Source organism: Corapipo altera, unplaced genomic scaffold (genome assembly GCF_003945725.1).
Source record: "Corapipo altera isolate COAL_440 unplaced genomic scaffold, ASM394572v1 2b, whole genome shotgun sequence".
NCBI classification, from domain to species: domain Eukaryota; kingdom Metazoa; phylum Chordata; class Aves; order Passeriformes; family Pipridae; genus Corapipo; species Corapipo altera.
In genome coordinates, this window is record NW_020884874.1 from 11,956,223 (window position 1) to 11,979,123 (window position 22,901).

At 38.7% G+C, this 22,901-nt stretch overlaps 1 protein-coding gene across 1 annotated transcript in view; it reads left to right on the plus strand.

Annotated features, from left to right (window-relative positions):
• Positions 1-5,851: 5,851 nt before the first annotated feature.
• The window catches only part of NT5DC1 (5'-nucleotidase domain containing 1), a 139,451-nt gene continuing 122,401 nt past the window's right edge, over positions 5,852-22,901 (plus strand). Inside the window, exons 1-6 of the mRNA XM_027632638.1 lie at positions 5,852-6,086; positions 8,045-8,136; positions 9,768-9,839; positions 11,363-11,469; positions 13,113-13,192; positions 16,765-16,846. Coding sequence (XP_027488439.1) covers positions 5,994-6,086; positions 8,045-8,136; positions 9,768-9,839; positions 11,363-11,469; positions 13,113-13,192; positions 16,765-16,846 — 526 coding nt within the window. The 5' untranslated portion in view covers positions 5,852-5,993. The remainder of the gene's footprint in view (positions 6,087-8,044; positions 8,137-9,767; positions 9,840-11,362; positions 11,470-13,112; positions 13,193-16,764; positions 16,847-22,901) is intronic.

Consider the following 22,901-nt stretch of genomic DNA (forward strand, 5'->3'; position numbering starts at 1 on the left):
TTCTTAATGTCCTAAACTTAAAATCAAGAAACCAAATCCATCAATCCTGTTTAACTTTAAACATGCAAAGAATCCCATTGAAAGTACAATTTCATGCCAAAACCTAGAAATGTGTTGTACCTGTTTGACTACCACCCACTACTACTGAGTTTTTCTTCAGGCTGTGATTGTGGGGTCAGCGATGAAGCTAGCTTTATGCTCTTTAAACCCTTTAAGTGTAAATAGGCATGGTGTCATTATGCCAAATCAACTGCACTGTATTTGAATCTGGTTATTGATCCAGCATTAAGAAAGGAAGTAGAATGGCTGTGGTGTATTGTTAGTAAGTCTCTGTAGTATGGGACCTGTGTCATGGCTTTTCAGGAGTTGTTAAGGGTGGTTGTCTGCTGTGGCAGCACCAAAAGGTGCTACAACGATCTGCCCGAGACAGGAGTGAAGTTAGAGCAATAGAAATATTTCTCTGGGGGCCACCCCAGTCTGAGAGGAGATCTCAGGAGACATGTATACAGAGCTCGCTGAGCTGGGCCAGTTGAGTGAGCCTGAGATGCGAGCTCTGTCCTCCTGTCAGTCTGGGATGAAAGTAACAGTTATCAGACGGGGACTTTGTGCTGTGAAGAGCAAGGAGTTATCCCAGCAGGGAGAGTGGGCATCATGCTTCAGGGGGATGGAGGTACTCTGTTGGTACAGGATGGGAATGCTGGGTTGTGAGGCATTCTTCTACCTGTGCACTGAACAATTTCATGGGTTAAAAGCTAAATCAAGTGCAAACCTGAAGTTCATCTTTTACTAGTGTGCTAAAATAAAATACATTAAAAAAAACCCCAACACTTTTTGGTTTGACTAATGCTACTCCAGAAGTATTCTCATATGTTTTTAAAAACAAACAGCAAAAAATGTTTTGATCTGACTTCTCTGTATGAAGGTGTTCCTTGTCTAAAATGAAAACACTTCATGTTTGTTCAAATTCTTGTCTTATTTTTAGCATGCTCTGCCGTAATAATGCCTTTTCCCTTTTTTTAACTAAATTCTTATAACCTTTGCCAAGATAGACAAATGGCTACAACTGTATAGCTGGGACAAAACACAACCGACAAAGCCAACTTACACCATCTCAGGACAATACACACGAAGTTTAAGGACAGTAAAATAGACTAGGGTGCAGCTGATTCAAAGGTAACTCAGAGGGATGCTCCAATGTGTCGTACTGCTGCCCTCTTAAGGACGAAAAAAGAGAAGAGCTGGAATAACTGTCCCGCTCAGAGACCTGCAACTTCGGTGTGGCAGCTAGGGTGAGGTATTTTGACATGGTTCTTACGTCTTTATGTATGTTACCACAATCTGTTATGCTTCTTTTGTTCTCCTGGACGTGTTAGTGCACTCCTGTGCTCTAAACCTACGTGGCGTTAGGAACCTGTTCTGTGTGGAAAGCAGGCATCAGGCATGATGTTCTGGGCCTTTCAGTTCAGGAAGGACATTGAGGTGCTGGAGCAGGTCCAGAGAAGAGCAACAAGGCTGGTGAAGGGACTCAAGCACAAATCCTATGAGGAGAGGCTGAGGGAGCTGGGGTTGTTTAGCCTGGAGAAGAGGAGGCTCAGGGGAGACCTCATCACTCTACAATTGCCTGAAAGGAGGTTGTACCCAGATGGAGATTGGTCTCTTCTCCCAGGTAACTATCAGTAATATAAGAGGGCATGGTCCTAAGGTGGGCCAGGGGAGGTTTAGGTTGGATATTAGGAAGAAATTCTTTACAGAGAGGGTAATCAGACATTGGAATGGGCTGCCCAGGGAAGTGGTGGATTCTCCGTCCCTGGAGGTTTTTAAGATGAGACTCGATGTGGCACTTAGTGCCATGGTCTAGTAACCACAGCAGTGGTGTTGGATCAACGGATGGACTTGATGATCTCAGAGGTCTTTTCCAACCCAGTTGATTCTATAATTCTATGATAGAAACAAAAAGGCCCCTTTGCGTGTCTATAAAAGGCTTTGACACATCAGACCTCCCATTTCACACCTGTTTCCTGCAAGTTGCTAAATCGTGAGAGTGCTGAGGGTGGGCAGCAGCTGCTGCCCTACCCTGCCAGCTCCATCGGTAGCTGTGCCCCGGGGCCTGTGGGCTGGAGAGGGAATCTCCCTTGGGCTGGCCTTGCAGCCCCAGTCTGAGGGATGTTGCAGCTGCAGGGAAGCCACACCACAAGCAATTCTACCAATTAGAAGTTTCCCCTACTAGGACAGGATTTATGATTTTTTCCCAATTACCATGTATTTACAACATAAAAGCAATTACTTTGATGCATAAATTAACCACAGGGAAACCTAAAATAATCTCAGTCAGGACCTGATAGGCCAACAGTTCAACCTCAGTTATGTGGATATCTGAGTGGCTCATGGTGCCATCAAACTTGAATAATAGAGATGAAAGGGTCTTGTTAACACATAAAGGTAGTTCACTTGTTGCAGATAATTTCTGTTAAAGGCAGCTCCTTTCTGAGAAAGGCTCTAGTACTGGATGTCAGTATGTTTAAAGGATTCATCCAAAAGGAAGAAACTGAGACACAAAACACTTCTAAGACAAAAGAAAAATAAATAAAATGGGGGGTTGTGTGCTGAAAGTAAATTGCCCAGGCTTTCCTCTTACCAGGTTTGTACTACAAATACTGAAGATAACAGTTATTCTCTCATTTATCTTCTCTTTTCCCAGAACTGAAAACCAATTCTCTTCATCAGTATTTTCTCTATTTCTTGTTGTCAGACTTCTAATTTAATCTTCAGCTTCATGTACCTGAAATTTAACTTGCTGAATCTCTCCCTAGGTGAATATTGTTCCCTACACAAAGTGGTTAAAGATTAAATATGATTAGCACTTTCGTGTTGTAAATTCTATGACAGCTTGTCATTACTGTCAATATTATTGTGCAGTATTCACAAAATCTGGATTTTCAAGATTATCTTCAGTTGACAGTGAATACAGTGACCAGAGGGTTTGACGAGATTATCTCCTAACCCAAACCATCCTATGACTCTATCAATGAATGTATGATTTTCAGTATCTGTCCAGATGTTTCAATACTTCAGTGTGTTAAGTTGCTGTTGTGTTTTTTGTATAAAATGTTTTACAGGTTTAGCCTGTAAAAAAAAGTTATACTGTTTAAATGCCATAATCTAAACACCACTTTGGAAGCTACATGAATCCTTTTGCAGGTGGGGGCAAAGTAACTCTGGAATAAGACAGCTGTATGGTTATAATTTGCAAGGCAGACAAACTTCATGTGAGGATAGCATAAACACCAGCTGTGGGTGAACTCTTGGACCTACTGAAGTCAATCAAAATTGTGGCCATTGCCTTCGGTGGTGCAGGAATTTGTTCTCAGTTTTCTAAAGTGAGCAGCTTTAGGAAGGTAAATTGTCTTGTGCTCTGCATTCCCAGGCTGCTGCCTTATCTTGGTACTTATGATCCCTGTTGTATGTGATGTCCCAGATGTACCATTTAGTATGTTCAGATTTCACATATATTAGTTTTTATGTATTTAGGTATATATTTGTTTCTTTAACATGTATTTAAAACATATGTATGCATAATTATGTTTACATAATTTATGATGTTCATACATATATAATGTATGGTGTGCATCTAATATACAATGTATATATAATACATGGTATGCAAGTATGTACACACACATTAGGAAGTATATTAATGTTTTTGGAAGATACTGACAACCTTTGAAAGAAGCTGCTATACAGTGGGCTAAGGTAAAATTATGCAATCCATTTCTTTCTTGCTCTTAAGTGCCCATTCTGTCCTACTATTAGCATTTGTGAATTTTATTCCAAATTTCCCTATATTTTCCTGTGCTACCCACTTTCTAATCTGACACCGAATTTCTCTGTACAATTTTTAAATACATGTGATAGGTCATGTTATTTAAATTTCTCTCCTCTGTGTCTACCTAAACTTATATAAGTATTTTGTATCTCATTAAACTATTTGAATGTATTTTCGAAAGCATTTCACTCCATAATACCAAATTATCACTGAGTCATCCAGCAAAATTCAAAAAATAATTTTATATAATCAAAATTGCTGCTGCAGACTGCTACTATGGTTATGCACTCCAACTTACCAATCTACAAAGCACAACACAGCTGTGTATAGGTAAGCAACATGGAAAGACAACTTGTACTAAAAGTTTTATAACAATTGTTTTCAATTCAAATACGTTTTATATTCTATTTATAGCCATACAAGAATTTTAAAAGAAAATACATTTATTTGGATATATTCAACTAGAGTTTTTCATGTTTTGCTAATCAAAACAAAGTTTTGATAGTGTCACTGGTCTACAGAGAGAAAAGAATAAGAGAAGAATAAGGAGGTCCTGCAAAGAAGGCTGTCAAGCCCAGCTGTTTTAGCATCCTGAGCTCAGCCTTAACAGCACACTATACTGAAATTCAACCACAGAGAACAGGACTACATCAATGTAACTCTCATCCGTTTGCTTTTCTCCAAACAGTACTTTCTTTCAGACAGTATTTTCTTACTAATTGCACTATGGCATTACTTACTGACCAAAAATTCACTTGATTATGTATTCTGGATACAGACTGTACTGTTCTTAGTGTTATTCTTTTTTTGATTACCAAAGCTGTCAATAAATAAAAAGGTAGCTGGTTCCAACCACAATGCCATGAGCAGGGATACCTTCCACTAGACCAGGCTGCTCAGGTTCCTATCCAACTTGGCCTTCAACACTTCATGGCACAACGCATCCATAACTTCTTTGGATGATCTGTTCCACTGCCTCACCACCCTCATAGGAAAGAATTTCTTCCTTTTATCTAACCTAAACCTACCTTCAGTTTAAAGCCACTACCCCTTTTTCTGTCACTATGTGCCCTTGTGAAAAGTCCCTCTACAGCTCTTTTATAAGCCCCTTTTAGGTACTGGAAGGCTGCTGTAAGGTCTCTCCGAAGCCTTCTCTTCTCCAGGCTGAACATCCCCCATCTCTCTCAGCCTGTCTTCATAGGAGAGGTGGTCCAGCCTTCCAGTCATCTTCATGGCCCTGCACTGGACTTGCTCCAGCAGGTGCACATCCTTCTTTTGTTGAGGGCCCTATAGCTGGACACAGTAAGAGTGGCATAGGAGGGGCAGAATCTCCTCCCTCGACCTGCTGGCCATGCTTCTTTTGATGCATCCCAGAGCACAGTTGTCTTTCCGGGCTGCCAGTGCACTCACGTTGAGCTTCTCGTCCACCAACACCCGCAAGTCCATCTCCTCAGGGCTGCCCTCTGTCCACTGTCTGCCCAGCCTGCTTTTGTGCTCACGATTGCCCCGAGGCAAGTGCAGGACCTTGGACTTGGCCTTGTTAAATTTCATAAGGTTTGCACAGTCCCACCTCTCACGTATGTCAAAGTCCCTCGGGATGGCATGCCTTTCCTCCAGAGTGTCGACGGCACCACTCACCTTCATGCCGTCGCGAACGTGCTGAGGGGGCATAATGAAGTCGTACTACTGTTTGTCCACTTACATAAGATAATTGTCTCCGGTAGGGCCCTTGCAGTGTGGCACTGGTCGTCCAATCACTAACCAAGGCTGACTCCTGTTTTCCGCCTGCGCCTTGCAAAAGCTCTCTCGATGACCCGCGTTTGGGAGGCAGCCACTTGAAGTCAGAAGAGCGGGAGCCCTCTATTCCGACGCCTGCTCCCCAGCACACAAAGCCTCGGCGGGAAACGTGTTTTTCAAATCGGAGCGCTTGGGCACGCCTCCGGCCGGCCGCCCTGCGCCCGCCTCTGCGAACGCCGGGTTCGCGGGCGGGCTGTGCCGCAGGTGAGGGCGGCCCCGCCGGGGCGGGGCGAGGTTGTTCTGCGGACAGCGCTCCGCTCAGCCCCGCAGCGCCCGCGCCGCAGGAAGCGCCGCCTGAGCTCCTTCCTCCTCTTTCTCCTCCTTCTCCTCCTTCTCCTCCGCCCGCCTGCGGCGGCGCGGCGGCGGCTCGGCGATGCAGCAGCACTTTTCCCTGGCTGACTGCGACGTGGTGGGCTTCGACCTGGACCACACGCTCTGCCGGTACCACCTCCCGCAGAGCGCACGGGTGAGTGCGGGCCGGCGGCACGGCCCGGCCGGGGGGAGCCGCGGGAGAGGGACCCCGCTCCACTCCCCGCCGCATGCCCAAGCGAAAGGGAAAGTGCTGGTTCCCAGGGGTCTGGGGCCGGGACCCCCGCGGCAGGGGCAGCGAGCCTTGGGCCGGCTGTCTCAAATATCCACGGAGAAACCTAGGACGATAAGAGAAACACAAGTGCATCTCTCGCCGGGCCCTTCCTCAGCAGGCCTGTGCCCGAGCGAAGAGGACAGCCATATCTTCCTCCCTGAAAAAGGTGCTGCTTTCCCAGCTGTAGCGGCGCTGAGAATAAAGGTAGAGTCCCCCCACCCTCCACGCCAAATCCAGAGATGCTGCAGAGTGAGGAGTCCGCAGCACTTTGGACAGGCGATCTTTGCAAACTTTCTGGTGCTTATAATAAAACGCGGAACTTAGAGGAACTCAGCACCTCTGACTTAGCTCTGTTGTGCTTTTCGGAGAGGAACTGTTGTCATGTGCTTTGCCTTCCCGCCCTTGGCACTTTTTTTTTTAAACTCCCTGGTACTCTTTCATTGGCTCGTCCTTCTTTGTTGATGTCAGGACTCTGCCCCGGAGCTATCTTGTGTAATGTACGCTCGTGATAATTTGCCTCCATTCACCTACAGTACATTTTGCACTGCACAGGACTCCTGTGCTAATTGCAAGATATTTCAGAATTTGGTATAGAAACAAATGTTTATGAGCTGCCCCATTTGTTAATTGGCATTGTGCAGAGTATCTTGTGTTGAAAAAGTACATCGCTTCCTTTAAGTCTGAGTGAAATTCCATGAAAAGGCGTCTTCCTTACAAAAGACGGTTCAATAGAAGCAAGAAAATGTATAAGCCTATTTCTAGCTGGAAACTATACAATTCTAGGCTTATCTTCCATGTTCTTTCTGTTATGCCACACAACACCACATCACGTCTTACACAAGCACTTTCTTGCTGGTGAGAATGTTGTCTGATGAAGGCAAACATTAGACTATTGATAACTATAAGAGTTTTTAAAAACCCTAACCAACCAATGAACAAAATAGAGAAAAAAACCCAAAAACGTTTATTAGACTTGATTTGGTCTTCATTTTTTCACAAGACACAGAAACAGACTGACACATGCCTTTTGCATGCCTCCTTATTTCTTAGAATTAAAAAATACTTTTAAAGGCTGACAGGCACTGCTGAAGATGTAGTTAATTCTTACTCTTTCAGCATTGGTCTTCGTATTTTTCTTTCTCAGACATTACTCATTAATTCCAAGAGCAGCTTTTGTAATTAAAGAAAAAAGGCCAGGGAACAGCTTTAATGAAAGAACTATGACAAAAAGGGAGCAATAACTATTTTTGGATGGTCTTTAAGGACATGGCAGCATCTCCTTAGATCTTCTTGTACAGCTTTACTAGCACAATACATTAATTGCTGACAGTCATACTAAGCCTTTACAGTGTTCTTTCTGAACTTAGAAATAACGACTGCTTATTTAGTAGCTGCCTGTTTCCTTCAAAGTATATTCCTTCAAATACTTTTAAAATGTCCCCTAAGGTTAAATATTTATTAGTTTGGAAGCTGCTTGTTGAATCTCAGTAAACATGACATTTAAAATTGAAAAACAAAAAAGATTGAGGAGGGGGAAATAGTGACTAGTCTTTAAGAACTTACCATTTTGGTTTCCCAACAGTCTTGAAGCACAGGGACCACAAGGTAGAATGTTGCAAACTTAATTGTGCTGGACACGGTACACCAGAACTCTTGTGTGTTTTCCAGCCATGACAGAAATAACCTCAGGCACTATTTCCCAGTGGAGGCAGTAGGCCAGAGCCCCTGGTTTGATTTCGCTTAGGAGGCACTAATACTTGCATCTTGTCACTTTCCAAGGAAGTAGTATATTTGATCTCACTAAATCAATATAATTAATGCATGTATTTTTTCATTTGTAGCTAATATATGATAGTTTTGCCCAGTATCTGGTAACGGAGAAGGGTTATGATGAAGACTTGCTGATTCTAGCTCCAGACAGCTTAGACTTCTGGTGAGTACATTGAAGATAATAGAAACTTTTTTCATAACTTCCTTTATGCTATAACTTCTACAAAGCCTGGAAAACAGCTTCTCTTACTAGGCAGTTGTTGTTAGGAGTGTCAAACCCAATTGATAAATCCAAAATTACAGTTTCAAATACTTGTTCTTCATGAGATGCTTCTAATGTGATATTCTGAAGATAGAACCAAGCATGCAAGCTTGCTTTGTCTGTGCTTCTAGCTGTCTGGACACAAACCTTTTAGTCTGACTTACTGTCTTATTTTATGTAGCTTCTTTGTCTTCTACCTTCTATTCAACTGGTAAATCCAGTAACCATCAGAATTTAGTAATTTTTATCTTGACAGATGCGGTTTCATTTGTTTAAGGCATAATAATCCCAACAGCCTTCTGAGAAACCAAGGAAAGGTGATGCGTGAGTAGGTAACTCTTTGGTGGCATGTCAGGTACAAAGCTGTGATGCAAAAGACTGAAATGCAAGCTCCTACTCTGAACTCAGCGGTCTCCGAGCAGGACCTTGAACTCAAATCTTTGATCTACAGATTTTCATAGGTTTTTATCTAGGCCATGGCAGTGGGGACTTTAAAGCCAGGTAATCACTAGATTTTTTTTAGGAAAAACAGAGACTTTTTAATTAAATAATGCATGTATTCTTGTGTAATGGTTTTTACAATATTTGACTGGACAGTTTCCAATGAGATTGATTTCAACTTCCATGAGACAAGCAATTTCTCACATTTTGAGGCCTGATGCAAGACATCCTTTGTTAAGATCTAGGTGTCTTGGGCTTGATCTCTTATTGAAGCAGGAGGCTCATTAATGTGGACCTAAAAACCCACAGTGCTGGTAGCTGTGTGTCAGTGCTACTTGCCCAGGTGTCATTCCTGAAAGGTTGGGATCTGCTTGCTGCCTTCATGTCATATATTCTTTCTTTTGGATGCCTTATAACGGAGGATGAAGGTGTCATTACTTTTTCAATCTTGTTTATTCATTTGCATTCTAACCATTGAACTCTGAACTAATTTTTCAAACAACCTAAGTAAATATAGATTCAATTATTGGGGAGATACAAATTGATTAGGGAGAGTTAGAAACTCTTGCTGAGCGTCTCTCCTATGTGTCAATTCTTGCCCTTGTTAGTGCTGGCTAGCATGGCAATGCTTCTACTTCATGTGTTCTTTGGTTATTCAGTTACCTCATTTAAAGCAATGTTCTACCCCTCTGTCCCATAATAACTGGTGTTATCAGTCTAGTAATAATAACTAGAGGAGTTGCCACCAAAAAATAATTCCTTTAATAGAAATGACTTAATTGTATATGTTTGAATCTTAATCCTCCAACCAATCTATATGAATAGTCACTGAACGGTGGAATTGAATTTGTTCAGTAGAATTTTGCTATGTAAGTAAAATCCAGTCCTCATTGCGATAATATGTATTTGCTTATATAGAGCATTGTTCAAACATGAAAGTATTTGAAAGGTTGTGACTTCCACGGTTTTGTGTAGCATCATAGCTACAGAAGCACCATAGCTTCTGTAACTGCACGTCACTGATAGATAAGAGGGCATTCCTCTGAAACCATTAACTGTTAGTTTCTTCCTTAAAATCAAATTATTCTTAGTTGCAAAGGCTTGGTGTTGGACATTGAAGAAGGAAACTTCGTGAAACTTGCAGAAGATGGAACAGTTTTAAGGTAATATTTACAGTAAGGTCTATATTATTAAACATAAATTGTATTGTTAAATACGCCAAAATTTTATCCTTTTTCTAAATGCCATCTTCAGTTTTATAAATATTTAAAATACTAATTTCAACATGCATTCATTTATTAGATGTAGAAGTTGAAATAATCTTTAGTGATGTAGTGCTCAGTTTCTCTTAATGTTACATATGCAGTCTTTTTGTAATGTTTCCCTGTTATCTCGGTTTTAAAAAACATCGGAGACTCTGAGGGCACACTGATCTTGCAAGTAAATTCACTGTTTTGGTGGCTACCAATGTACTCTTTGTCCAGTTCTACTAAAATCTGGAGTAAGGTTTTTCTTTGAATTGTGAGTAACCTGACTTGGAGGCAGTGCTAGTGACTCATGCTAATGATAAGAACACTATTATCTTTGTACTATATACATTCAAAATTCTACAGGCTTACAATGTATAGTTTAAATAACTTGAGATAAATTAAACACAGAAACTGACACATTCACTTTCAGAATTCTGTGGGGTTTCCTCTTTAAAGCTATATTTTGCTTTCAGTAGTCATTTTGGTACATCCTTAGCTCCTCTTTCACTCCTTTTTTTTTGTTTGTTTTTAAACATAGTAAACTGATATTTTGAATCCAAAATCTGAAAAATAAATATACCTAAAGGATGTCAGTCCCAGCCCCATTTCTCCCTTATTTTGTTCTAGAATGAAAAACTGTGTAATTTAGTATGCCGGACAGACTCTACTTTTTATTTTTTCTGATAGCATGTGGGAGAAGGAGCTTGAAGATGCTAGGGAAAATCAGAATTCATTAAAAGAAGAAATACCTCTGAGTCATTGCTGTGTATCCCAAAATTCATTTAATAGCATGAATTTTGGAGTACTAAATACACAACTCAAGATTAAAGTGTGTACCTCATTAAAGGCAAGAGTGGTACAGGATTACTTTGCCTGGCATTACCTACATTTGCTTCAAAATGGGGCCCAATTTGATGGTCAAACTCATTAATTTTTAATTCTTAAAAAGGTTTGTGTGTACTTCTGTATTAAAGAGCTGCTTGCAGGGCTCAAACTAGCACTTTTCCATAGTTCTGCCCTGCATTCTGTGAATGTTACGGGGCTTCAGAATGATGTATAGGCTTTCTGCACTGTGCTTTATTGTGCAGTGTATATTGATAGCTCAAGTATAGCGAGTGTCCTCACACAATTGAAAACATTCGAGCAATACAGAGTGATTGTGTTAGCAGGTGAGGCACAGTAGCGGTGCCCCCAGCCAACCAAACCTTTGTGTAGTAAGGCTTTTATCAAAAACTGTAATGTATATGGTAAAAGCTTAGGTCCTGGGAAACTTCTGAACTATAAAGAGAGTCAGTTTTGATCAACTTGCATGCACTGCAGTATTCTGTTGCAGTGTGTTACTTTGCAGAAGTAGTAATTTGGATGTTTTCAACCATTTTCTTTTTCTTTTTTCCCTTTTTCTTTTTTTTTAATGAACAACTTAATGCATCGAATAGGGCAAGCCATGGTACAAAGAGCATGACATTCGAAGAGATCCTGGAAATATATGGAAGGAGGGAGTGGAAGCATTTTAATACAGTCAGTGGAATGGTTTCACGCACAGGTAGGTATACTTTAGCATGTCCTCTTCTTTGAAATTGCTCTGGGCCCTTCAGTGCATCATACTTCGTAGTTACTACAAAATTGTAAAAATACTTGAGCTGAGAATTACTGGAATATAAACGTAAAGGTAAAGGTAAATGTATTGGGGGAGACTTGATTTTTGTGTATTTTCAACTTCTAATTCTAGAGTTCACCTTAAATGATAAGACAAATGAGCTGAGAGTATAGGCATTTGGTTATAGTGATGGGCACATTGTCCCTTGTTGAAGTAGACTGACACTACTAGTAGCACGATTTAACCCCAGCCAGCAACTAAGTAGCATACAGCTGCTGCTCACTCCCTCCCCGCCCAGGCCCAGTGGGCAGGAGAATCAGAAAGAACAATAAACCTCGTGTGTTGAGATAAGAACAGTTTAATAATTGAAATGAAATGTTATTAGTATTATTAGCATATTTATTATTATAATTATTATTGTAATGATAAGGAGAGAGAGAGCAACAGAGCCCAGGGGAAACAAGTGATGCACAATACAATTGCTCACCACCTGCTGATTGATATCCTATCTTATTTAGGACACATTTGGCAAATATTAAATTTTTGTTAATTGTTGACATATTAACATCAGTGCTGTTACTGGAGGCCTAGGTGCAGGTGCAAAGAAAAGAGTGGGTCTGGAAACAAAATTTCTCCCCTTGCAGTTGAAGTTTATTGATTTTGAGATAGGAGTCACTTTGAGGGCACTGTGGCTATGATTGCATTCTCGCTCTGTGTTTCCTCTCGGTTTTACTTTGGTCTTGGCGGTTGTGAGTAGCACACAGGAAATGCTCTGATAAGTTACCTTTTGTATATGTAGAGGAGATACTTTCCTTGAGATTTTGCTGATATGCTTATTCTAACCTGCAGGTAATCTTTTGCAGTAGGGAGGAAGAGAAAGGTTTCTTTTGGTCGTATGGGAAATGTGCCTTTCTTTTTCCTTGAAGCATGTGCTTGGTCTCTCTTGTGACTGTTAATCCCCATTTTTCTGGCTTGTTCTTTAATATACCTGAGAGACAGCACAGACAACATCGTGAAAAAAAAATCTCTGGTTAAGTCATTTCACTCCTAGGAGAGAGCTGTTGAATGTGACCTTAATCTGGGGAGATATTTGCACTCTCCTCATATTGTTCTGTTTTGGGTACTCATGTAATAATGTGAGCATGGCTCTCCTTGGGCTAAGGTGCTGTCTGCAGCATCTGTGCTCAAAAGACATCACTATATGTAAGACCTGTCCAATTGTCTCTTAAACAACTTCTCAAATGCTTTCTCTGTGTTTCCACTGCTAAGGAAACAGATATTTTAGAAGAGTTGAGTGATACTGTCCTGACTCTTAAAACTCAAGGTTCTCCCCTTTTCTTTCACCGTAACTTTTAGAACCTTAAAATGTATTTTTAAAGTCTCAGTGCCTTGATATAGGTAAACAACTTTTAGTTGCCAATTTTGAGAACCAGAAGTGATAATAAAGGCTAAAAAAGATTGGGAAAACAGATAATGCTCATTACCAGTAAAATCAAAATAAAAGCTTATGTTATTATTTAAATGTAGTTGTTATTTGTGATTAAAGCATATGATTTTTAAAAAGTATATTTTTAAATTATTTTTTCCAGCCAAGTATTATTTGTATGATAATTATTTTGACCTGCCAGGAGCTCTCTTGTGTGCAAGGGTTGTGGACAGCTTAGATCAGGTAAGAACTGGATTGTTTGAAAATCATGTAGTGCATTATCTTTTTCTTCTACCACTAACTTTCTTGCATGCATTATTAAATGCATACAAATAATATATTGAATGACATCAAGGTCTTTAGCTTTTTTCTCATATGGAAGTTTTCTTGTTGCACTTAGTGTATTAAAGTTGTCTCTGAAGATAATTGTGAGCTATATGGCATGTTCAAAATAAAAGTACTTCCACCAGAGGGCACAAATAACTAGGATACTAGTAGAAATATACTGTTTCCTCAAGTTTGCCCAGTGATATGCAGAATATAGTTCTTAAAGTCTCCTGTATGGTACTCAAATTAAATATGATGTAAGTCTTCTGAATGGCATGATTTGCTAATTTGCAAGTTGTTAATAAGTTGAAAACTTCCTTCCATCATTTTTAAGTTTGTTTTTGTCCTAAATATATTGGTCTGTGTACACAGATGTAATTACATCTCTTGGATAGTGTCTTTTTATTTTTTTCTCTGCTAAACAATAAGTTAAATTCTCAATGTGGAAAGTACAATTACTTGAACTTCTTTCAATGCTTTTTAGATAGAATGTCCTAAATTCTACTTTAGAAGTTTGATGATAATTGGTTTTTTGTGTAAAAGAAGGTTTGAATCTTTAACTTGCAGCTGAAGGTAGGAGAGGGTTCTTCTCATACATATTGGTGACAAAGAGTACTGATGTAATCTTCTGGCTGAAGGTACCAACGTGCTGCAGCCCTGAAAATTTTCAATACTAAACTTTGTGTGCAGAGTGAAAGTCAGAGCTGGAGTCCCTTTGGATATTAACTGATTTGATGCTTTAACCTTTACTCCAAAATAACTTGCTGAGTAGATTGCTGCCTGCGTGCTGCATGAAGAGTTAGCTAAAACTACTTTACCAGAGAAGCATGGAGGACAGATGCTCCATAAGACTCTTAATTTTCTCTTAATCTCCTTCCTCTAAGCTGTTCACAGCTTAGAACCCTGTCTCAGTTTTAACACCTGTATTGAATTTATTTTATATTTAATTTAGACTCAGCACAAATCACCTACTTATTGAGAGAGAAAGTAGGTCTTTGCATGTGTGTTCACATCCAGTTACTAGTTCACAAGCTGGAGCACTGACCCAGGGCCAGTGTCATCTTCAGCCAGAGGGAATTAAACCCATGCCGTTTCTCCAGAAAGCTACCAGAATTGGGTCATGCACTCTCTTTATCAGCTAGCAGTTCTTGTGTATTTTACTGGATGTTGGCCCAGTTTCAATAGTAAGGTTAGCATCAGCCAGATGAGAAAAATGCAAGGCAGGAGGTGGTCAGCCTCTGCAGCCCAGTACTCATGCCTGCAAAATGCTGCATCCTAAGGGTTCGAAACCATCATATTTTTCTCTTCCACATTTCTAAAAGAAAGCAGAGTCTTCTGTTTCCTGTTCTCTGAGACTGTTTAGTAAGTGCTATTTCCTTACCTTTTCCAGACAACTTTCTAGGGTCAGGCAAGCTTTCTACTGGAAGCAGATGAGAGAATTACTAAGTTTGGATTCAGAATAGGTTTAGACATGAGTTGGATGCTGGACTGCCCTGCACTGTTTAAAATATACCTGCTTTTGCTGTGTCTAGAGCCAGAACTCTTATGTATTTCCAGACAAAGCAGGGGAGCTTCTTGGTGTTTTTGATTTTCACACTGAAAAGCTATACAGAATATTGCTTTGTCTTGATAGTTCAACTAGTGAAATCACATTTGGTAATCACACCAAAATCATGGTGGACTACATGGGCATGCTTACAGTTTTCACTCTGCTTTTTGGGAATCAGTCAGTTTTCCTTTATGTCTTGTATGCAACAGCTGAAGATTTGCAAGGAATTAGTTTGATGGTTATTTTAGTCTTCTCTGAGTTCAAATGTTTTGAAGGAAGTAACCCTAACCCAGGAAGTAACCCTAACCCACTTTTAAACTACTATCCATCTGTCCTCAAAACAGCACTCTGAGGAACTGATTTTTTTTAAGAGAAGCAAGCAAAAAGACAAAACTCCAAACTAAGGAGTTAATCAGCCATAGTATGAGGGGAGCAGACAGTTGAATCTGTCTGTCTTAAGGTTAGTGATGGGCTAGTTCCATTACCACTAGACAGATGATCCCCAGTATCTCCTGTACACAACTTTGAATAATAAACCTTGGTTAGCAGCTAACCGAAGTCTGACATATGAAACCTTTTCTCTTTATTAGTTCTTTAATGTATTTCTGTGGCAGTTTTCTATAGGAATGGATTAAAAAAAGTCTCAAGAGCCACAGCACTGTATCTTTCCTGCTCTTAACCTATAGAGCTGGTGGATGATAAGTAGACTGCCATAGTGCTTGTTAGTTGTGCGTAAAAGACCTTGTTTGTGTGATTTGCTGGTTGTAAAATTAAGGACAGACTGTTTCTCTGGAAGCCTCCATGGCAGATTAGGCCTGAAATGGAAGTTTGCTTCAGTATATATAAACTACATGTTTTTGTTTGTTGATGTTGGTTTGTTGTTGTTTGGGTTTTTTCAGTTTCTGAATATTTCCTTCTCTAGAAAATGCTTTATTCTTGCAAAATGGGTCATTATTCAGGCGTCAGTGAGGTCAATACAGAGAGGGTAGCGGTGCCCTGAAGTCTGGTAACAGTTGCTTTGAAATTTATACTACTGTAGGTGTGGAAATCCTCTAGTGGCACTGCAGAGTAACTTTCCATGACGTATAAACTCAAAGAGGATACCACTGCTGCTGGGCTACTGTGTAACTGAGCACTTCTTACAGGCTCCGTAGCTAATCCTCTGTAACTGGATGGCTGTGTAATTGCATCTTTTTAATTCATCTCTCTTAAAATTTGTGGAGTTTGATAGTGCTGTGGGGCTCAGCTGTTTGAGAAGCTTTTCCTCTCCCTTGTGAGGTGCTGAAGGGGCAGCTGGCTCTCTGCTCTGCTTGGGAAGCTTTCTAGGAACAGCGAGAGGCTGTTCATAAGCACGGATCACCTTCCCAGGTCCTTCTGCCAGAGCTGGGGTTTGACAGTCTTCAGAGTACAATGCAATGAAGTGCTGCTCAGCCGGGCTTCTGGATGAGTATTTCGTATGGTGTTTGGGCTGGGGTTGTTGGCAGAAGGGCATTACCTCTAAATTACAGCAAAGGGATTTGCCAGTTCTGAGGGTGGAAGGTGATTCAAGTGCCAGGCTGCAGACAAAGTCAGTCAGCTAATTAAGTTCAGTATAGGCACTTCTTTTTCCCAAATGTCAGTGGGATTGCTCATTTTGTAAGCTGCTGTTCTATCTAATGCCCCTCTTTGCTGTAGTGTTTTAGAGTTCCTCACAACTACAAATTGTTTCTCCTTTTCCCTTCCTCTCCCCAGTATAACTCTTAATAGGGAGATAACTTGTCTGCAGTCACCCAAAGTTAAGCTGGGTACTACCAGTACAGTCCTGATGTCCTACTGTCTTAAGACTATTTTACTCCGTGTGATTTTGGTTATTCCGGGGCATTCCTGTCACTATTTCAGTATGTATACTTGTAATAGCTGATACTTGATATAATGACTAGGTTGCTTTTGACACTTACAGCATGATGGTCAGAAAAAATATGACTTCTGGAAGGACATGGTGGCAGCTATCCAACATAATTATAAAATATCAGCTTTTAAAGGTAAGTGGGTTTGCTTGAAGACTCACTGTAATAGCTGAAAATTTCACATGCACTTGCCAGAGCAAATACATTTGCAAGTAAGCTATGGGCTACTCAACACAGCATTTACTTTTCAAGTTTACAAATAGTTGTATAGTAGACATATGTTTTCCTGGAATAGAACATCTTTATCATTACTATTTCTATTTCATTTAGCTGAAAGTATTTTACCATCTTTAATAACATTTGTGATGTGCTATTTCACTCAATTTAGAGGAAAAATGTTTTCTTACCATGATTAGTATTGTGATGTGGACATCCTTGAACTGTATTTTGAATCTGTTCCTTTATGGTCTTTTAATCATATCTAAAATCAGAAATACAATTAGAAATGCATTGGGAAAATTAGGAAAATTCAAGTACTAACTAGAACTTAATGATTTTTCTGTAGCACTCTAGTTTTGACTAGAATTCCTCACATAGTATTCACACAATAGTGAGATTTTTATTTTGTTATAAATTTCCTAACAGTTGCAGAGAACGGGTTTTTTTGTAATAACCTTCCTCCATCTAAGGCCAACCTTATAATACTGTAATATAAATTAGAATTGGAAAACATCTTGGATACCCATCAGCTAGAAATTATTTTCCTTCTTTCTCAGACATAACTTCGGAGTTTCTGTTAGGCATATAAAATACTAAGTCAATAATAAAGTCTAACCATTGAGTGTACACTCAGTTAATTAAAATTATATTTAACAATTTTTTTTGTTAAACAATTATATACAGCTCAATTCTGAATTCTGAACTACTATTAGAATTACCTTGGTTGATGCAACATTCATTAGGCATTAATGTAATTTTAGTTCCTAAAACTTACTTTTTGCACACCTGAGATGTTCTGCTTGCTGTATTCCTTTCAAATGTAATTGACAAAATTGTTTCAGAGAGATTTCAAAGAAAAATAGAAGTTGATGTCAGGATGCATATTGTAAAAGGCAGCAAGATATTCTTGAAGTGTTTTGTTAGTTGTTACTGTGTTTCCGTTGAAGCATAGACTGGGATCAGTGGTTATGAATTTTCGTAGGATCTCATTCATACAGGAAATAAATGTGTCCTTTGTTTTCTGCTGATATGAAACTAACTGTAAACAGCTCTGATTATTTTTTTAGCATTGTTGTTAATTCTTTTTTCAAATCATGACAGGCCTTTGTTTTAAATGGTGTGGATCGTGTAGCATTTGGTAAAAAGAATAATTTTTAAAAGTTTTCTTTGGAAACTAACGAGATCCAAAAAAAGTTAAAGTTTAATTTTGAAATCATACAAATAACAAATCAGTTTTATTTATATGAAAGTGTCTGATTGTGCGTAGGTGTGAGTGTTTATGCTTATATCTACCTATAAGGTACCTATTTGTATATGTAAACCTGGAATCTGCAAACAGATATGACTTAATCCTTTCTTGCTCCTGTCAGAGGCAATGCATAAGAGTGTTAAAAATATGGGAAAGTATAGTGACTGACGGGCACAAGTTTTATTGGATAAAGCTCTATAAAGAAGTGAAACCATGCAGATTATATACACTATTCAGATATTGTAATATAAGAAAGTGGTACACTCTGTCATGCATCACTTTGAAAGGCTTCACATTGGTTTTATTTTCCTTTTAATAGCATGGACCAGTAGATAAAGCACTGAACAAGGAGTCAGAAGAACCAGAGATAATTTCTTCCTGTATCACTTAGCACTGATATTCCCATGGAGCATCTTTTTTTGCTTCAGGCCTCTCTGTGAAATGAGAATAACCATACTGATCTTCTATCACAAGCTTCTGCAAAAGAGATTTATTTTTCTCAATCACATGCCTAACATAACTTCTTGAGGAAATGCCTAAACCTAGCTCCAAGATCTACATACCAGGAAACTCCACTGTCTTTCATAGCCCAGAGCCTGACCTGAAAATCACAGGCTTTTGACTTAAGTCCATGTTTTGTAGAGGGTTTAACCCTTGGGAGAAAAGCAGTGCTCATTAACACTTAGTCAAGGTAAAATTTCAAAAGCAAACTTATTAAGTGGTCAATTGAGGAGACGCAAAGTTCCCAGCTTGAAATGCCGTCTTAGTGGTGCCATTGTCAGTGACAGAGCAGAACGACTGACCATTTTATTTTTTGAAATCCACTGAGTGTTTGCAATTCACTTTGATTTGTTGTCAGTATGCCCTTGTTTCTCTATGGCCCTTCTCTTTTTCATATGATTTTTTTGATCATAATCAGGTGTTTGATAGATTTTGTTTTTCATTGTCTTAGCTATGGTAATTGCCTTAGATAATTGCCCTATGATTTTTTTTTGGATGGCTCTTTCAGGTAGGCATGATTGTGCTGACTCAGCTTGATGAAGTGTATTAACCCACTCTTCTACTTGTAAAGAAGTGAAGAACTGAGGCTTGCAAAAGGAAACTAAGAGGGTTTCAAAATAATATTGTGTTATTCAGACATTCCTTTTTGAAAAATAACTCAAAAAAAAAAAAAGAAAATCTGTGGAACAGTACTGTCAGAAAAGTGTGATGTCAGATAGCAATGAACACGGATATTCATATTTGCAATGTGGTCATTTCTTACTTAATAATACCTGCAAGAATGCCCTCTGCAATTGATATCTCAGTTGACTTGACAACCTGTTTCACAAATCTTTAATTTACTACTGGAATGTTTTGCAACTGTAACGTGGTTATTGTTACTTTGTATGTGTTTTATTTAGAGCACGTTCCACAGACATTAGTAAAGAGCAATTTTAAAGGAAATGTCTTGGGGCAATGTGTTTTGTACGAATAAGATATGTGGACTGAGGTCCTCAACATGTTATGGAGACAAAGGTTGCTCTTCAGAGGACTAATGAGAGCTTGAAGTACTGTAGAATTATTTCCTTGTGAAAAATTTCAGATTTGATGATTGTATTTGACAGAAAAATCAATAGCTTTTTTTTTAGGCAAATGCCTCGTATAACTTCTTAAAGCAGATTCTTTTAAATTTCTTATCTTAAAGGCTACTTTTTCTCTCCTGCATGGTTGTCTTTCCCTATAATTTTCCTGACACTTCTGAAAACTGTGGCATCTGTGGTTATATAGTTAAAATTATGTATTTGTAATATTTTCAATCAGATCATAAGATTTGTTTCATTTGGGAAGTAAAAAGATCTTGACTGATATAGCAGCAGACTTCATAAATTGTGCATAAGAAGGCTTGATGGGATACACATATTTTTGATCACAAATTTATGGTCTTGGCAGAAGGTAATGAATCTAGATGTCTGTGATATGTGTGTTTTATCTTTTATATGCAACTTCAAATATGAAAAACAAAAAACAAAGGTGCCTTTCTGGCCAGAAAGAAAGAATCCTCAAAAAATTCTGCAAAACATTGGTAATTTCTAATGTTGATATAGCAGTGATTATTTGTCTTAATTGTGAAAACTGTAGCAAAGAAGCAAGTAAACTTATTGCATTTCTTTGCTGTGCTTTCCAGCTAAATACAGAAGGGATTGTTTGGTTGCTTCATGTTTTCGACAACTTAAGGCTTCAGGAATTTCAATACTTCTTTGGAAGTGATTTTTGTACTGTTACAGGCTCTTATGTCTTCATTTTAATCTCATGTTGGATTTTCTTTCCTCTACTGCCCATGATCCAGAAGAGATGAGGTTTCTGGAAGGGCTTTATCTTTAGGTAGATTGCTGTTCTTCATGTGGAGAAAATATTAAACTCAAACTGAAAAGTCTTCACAGAATCTGCCATGTTGGAAGGGACCCACAAGGATCATTGAGTCCAACTCCTGGTCCTGCACAGGACTATCCCCAAGACTCACACCATGTGCCTGAGAGAATTGTCCAAATGCTTCTTGAACACTGTGAGGCTTGGTGCTGTAACCACTTCCCTGGGGAGCTTGTTCCAGTGCCCAAACAGCCTCTGGGTAAAGAACCCTTTTCTAATATTCAACCTAAACCTCCCCAACACAACTTCAGGCCGTACCCTCCAGTCCTGTCACTGATCACCACAGAGAAGAGATCTTACAGACCTTCTCAAGGAACCCTCTAAATTGAGAATACAAATCTAAAATCAAAGTATAAGTTCTGCTTGTGCCGCAATTTGCTGTATAGTCTATAACTTTTCAGTTTTAAGAATTGCTATCTTAATGATGCAACATCTGAGCAATTATGAAAAGACTTAAAAAGGATGGGCATATGGTACCAAACTGTAGACTTCTTTGAAATCCTGTGTGTTCAAGGAACAAAGATGTTAAAGGACAAAACCTGATTTAAAGGGGATGGATGATAAGGGTTAGTAAACTGTGCTTTTAAGAATATCGTCTGGGCCCAGTTTCTTGTTAGTTAATTGGAATCACAGGACATTAATGTAATGATGAGCACCAAACATCTTCCAACAATTTTAAACATGTTCTTTGGCATATGTTTCATATGTAAAGTAATTAACCAGAAACCTCACAACTACTAAGTCGTATTTTCCAGCTCCTGTAACTCGTCCCTCTATTTGTTTCTGAAACAAAAGTTCCACATTGGTTGAATGTATGGGCAGTAACACATGCTCTGTTAAAATACTGGAAAAGGCTGTTGAACTAATGTGAGTGGCTGCACAGGAAAACATTTTTAGTGCAAAAACCAGATTATTCTTAAGAGATCTGTAATTAATATTTGGCCTAAAACATTAAGCTAGAAAAGTGGGAATAGACTATTCAGAGTTGAGTGTCTGGAGCTTTGTTTTGGCTTGAAAGAAAAGTGTTGCATGGTTACAATTTATAAATTGTTATACTTTTCTTTGTATTATTTCCACACAAACATTTGTGTGTAGTGTTTATAATAGTAGGACTAATTTGCTTGCCTACGCCCCCTTGACTGCTAAAATAAGTAGATGTCATGTTGCATTCTTTATTCAAGCATTTATTGTTTTACTAAAGTATAGCCTAAACCACAGTCTTCCTTATCCAGCAGCACTTAATAAGAGGAGAAAAAAAAATTCTTCAAGTTACTTTTTGGTAGGTCTTTAGAATTTCCAAAACATTATATAGCTTTGCTAATGATGGATCAAGCAAAAGTTATCTTAACTTTTTTTATTAATCCCAGCATATTATCAAGTACTTAGGAAATTGCTGATTTCAAATGTATGCAACATAACAAGCTTCGAGTTCTGCTTTCATGGAGAAATAGTAATATCACAAAATTTTTAAACACAGGCCTACATACTGTTAGTGCAGGTGATTAAAAGCTTCTGTTTAAAAAACAAAGCTAACTGTAGTAGTTTTAAGAGTTCATAAGGTTTTGATGTATATGATACTTTTAAAGCACATGAATGGTAACTGGTAATTGGAAGAAATGTGCGACCAAATTATAATGGTTTCATAATTTATAAACTAACTTACTTTATGCCATATACTCTTTATGAAGTACCATAACACATTAATGAACTGTCTAATGTTTATGAGACATGAGTATATGTAGATATGGTAAATATGGTTATGTCTGCTGACTAATTACTGCCATCATCTGATAAATTTACCAAATAAGTAAAATATATTCCCCACACTATTGTTTTTTAAAGGAATTAACAGTTCAGGGAAATTCAGGGCAAGGATTATCTCCAATTTTGGGGTGGTAAATCTGCTTTGATTTTCTGTCTGCATGCTTGTGAAGATATGTTCTTAATATTTGGATTTTGTGAGAGTTATTTTACAGTACTCCGAATATTCTATTTTTACAGAATATTAGGAGATATAAAAATATTGAACTAGTTTGTTGCAGCAATGTGTATCAAAGAAAGCTAAGTGGATTTAAAGGTTTCGATCTGGTTGCTTTTTTGTATTGCGAAAGTCTTAGATCTCCAGTAACGTGTAATAATTTGTAAATCTACCTTTCCCCGAGGTACTTATTCATTAATAAGAACAGTGTAACTAAATGAAAACTGTGACATGATGTGCACTATATTAGAGTTGTTATTCTTGAGTCCCGTTTGATAGCTTAAAGATGAAGCTGGCCACAGAATGTTCCTGAAGTATATTATTCAGCTGTTGTG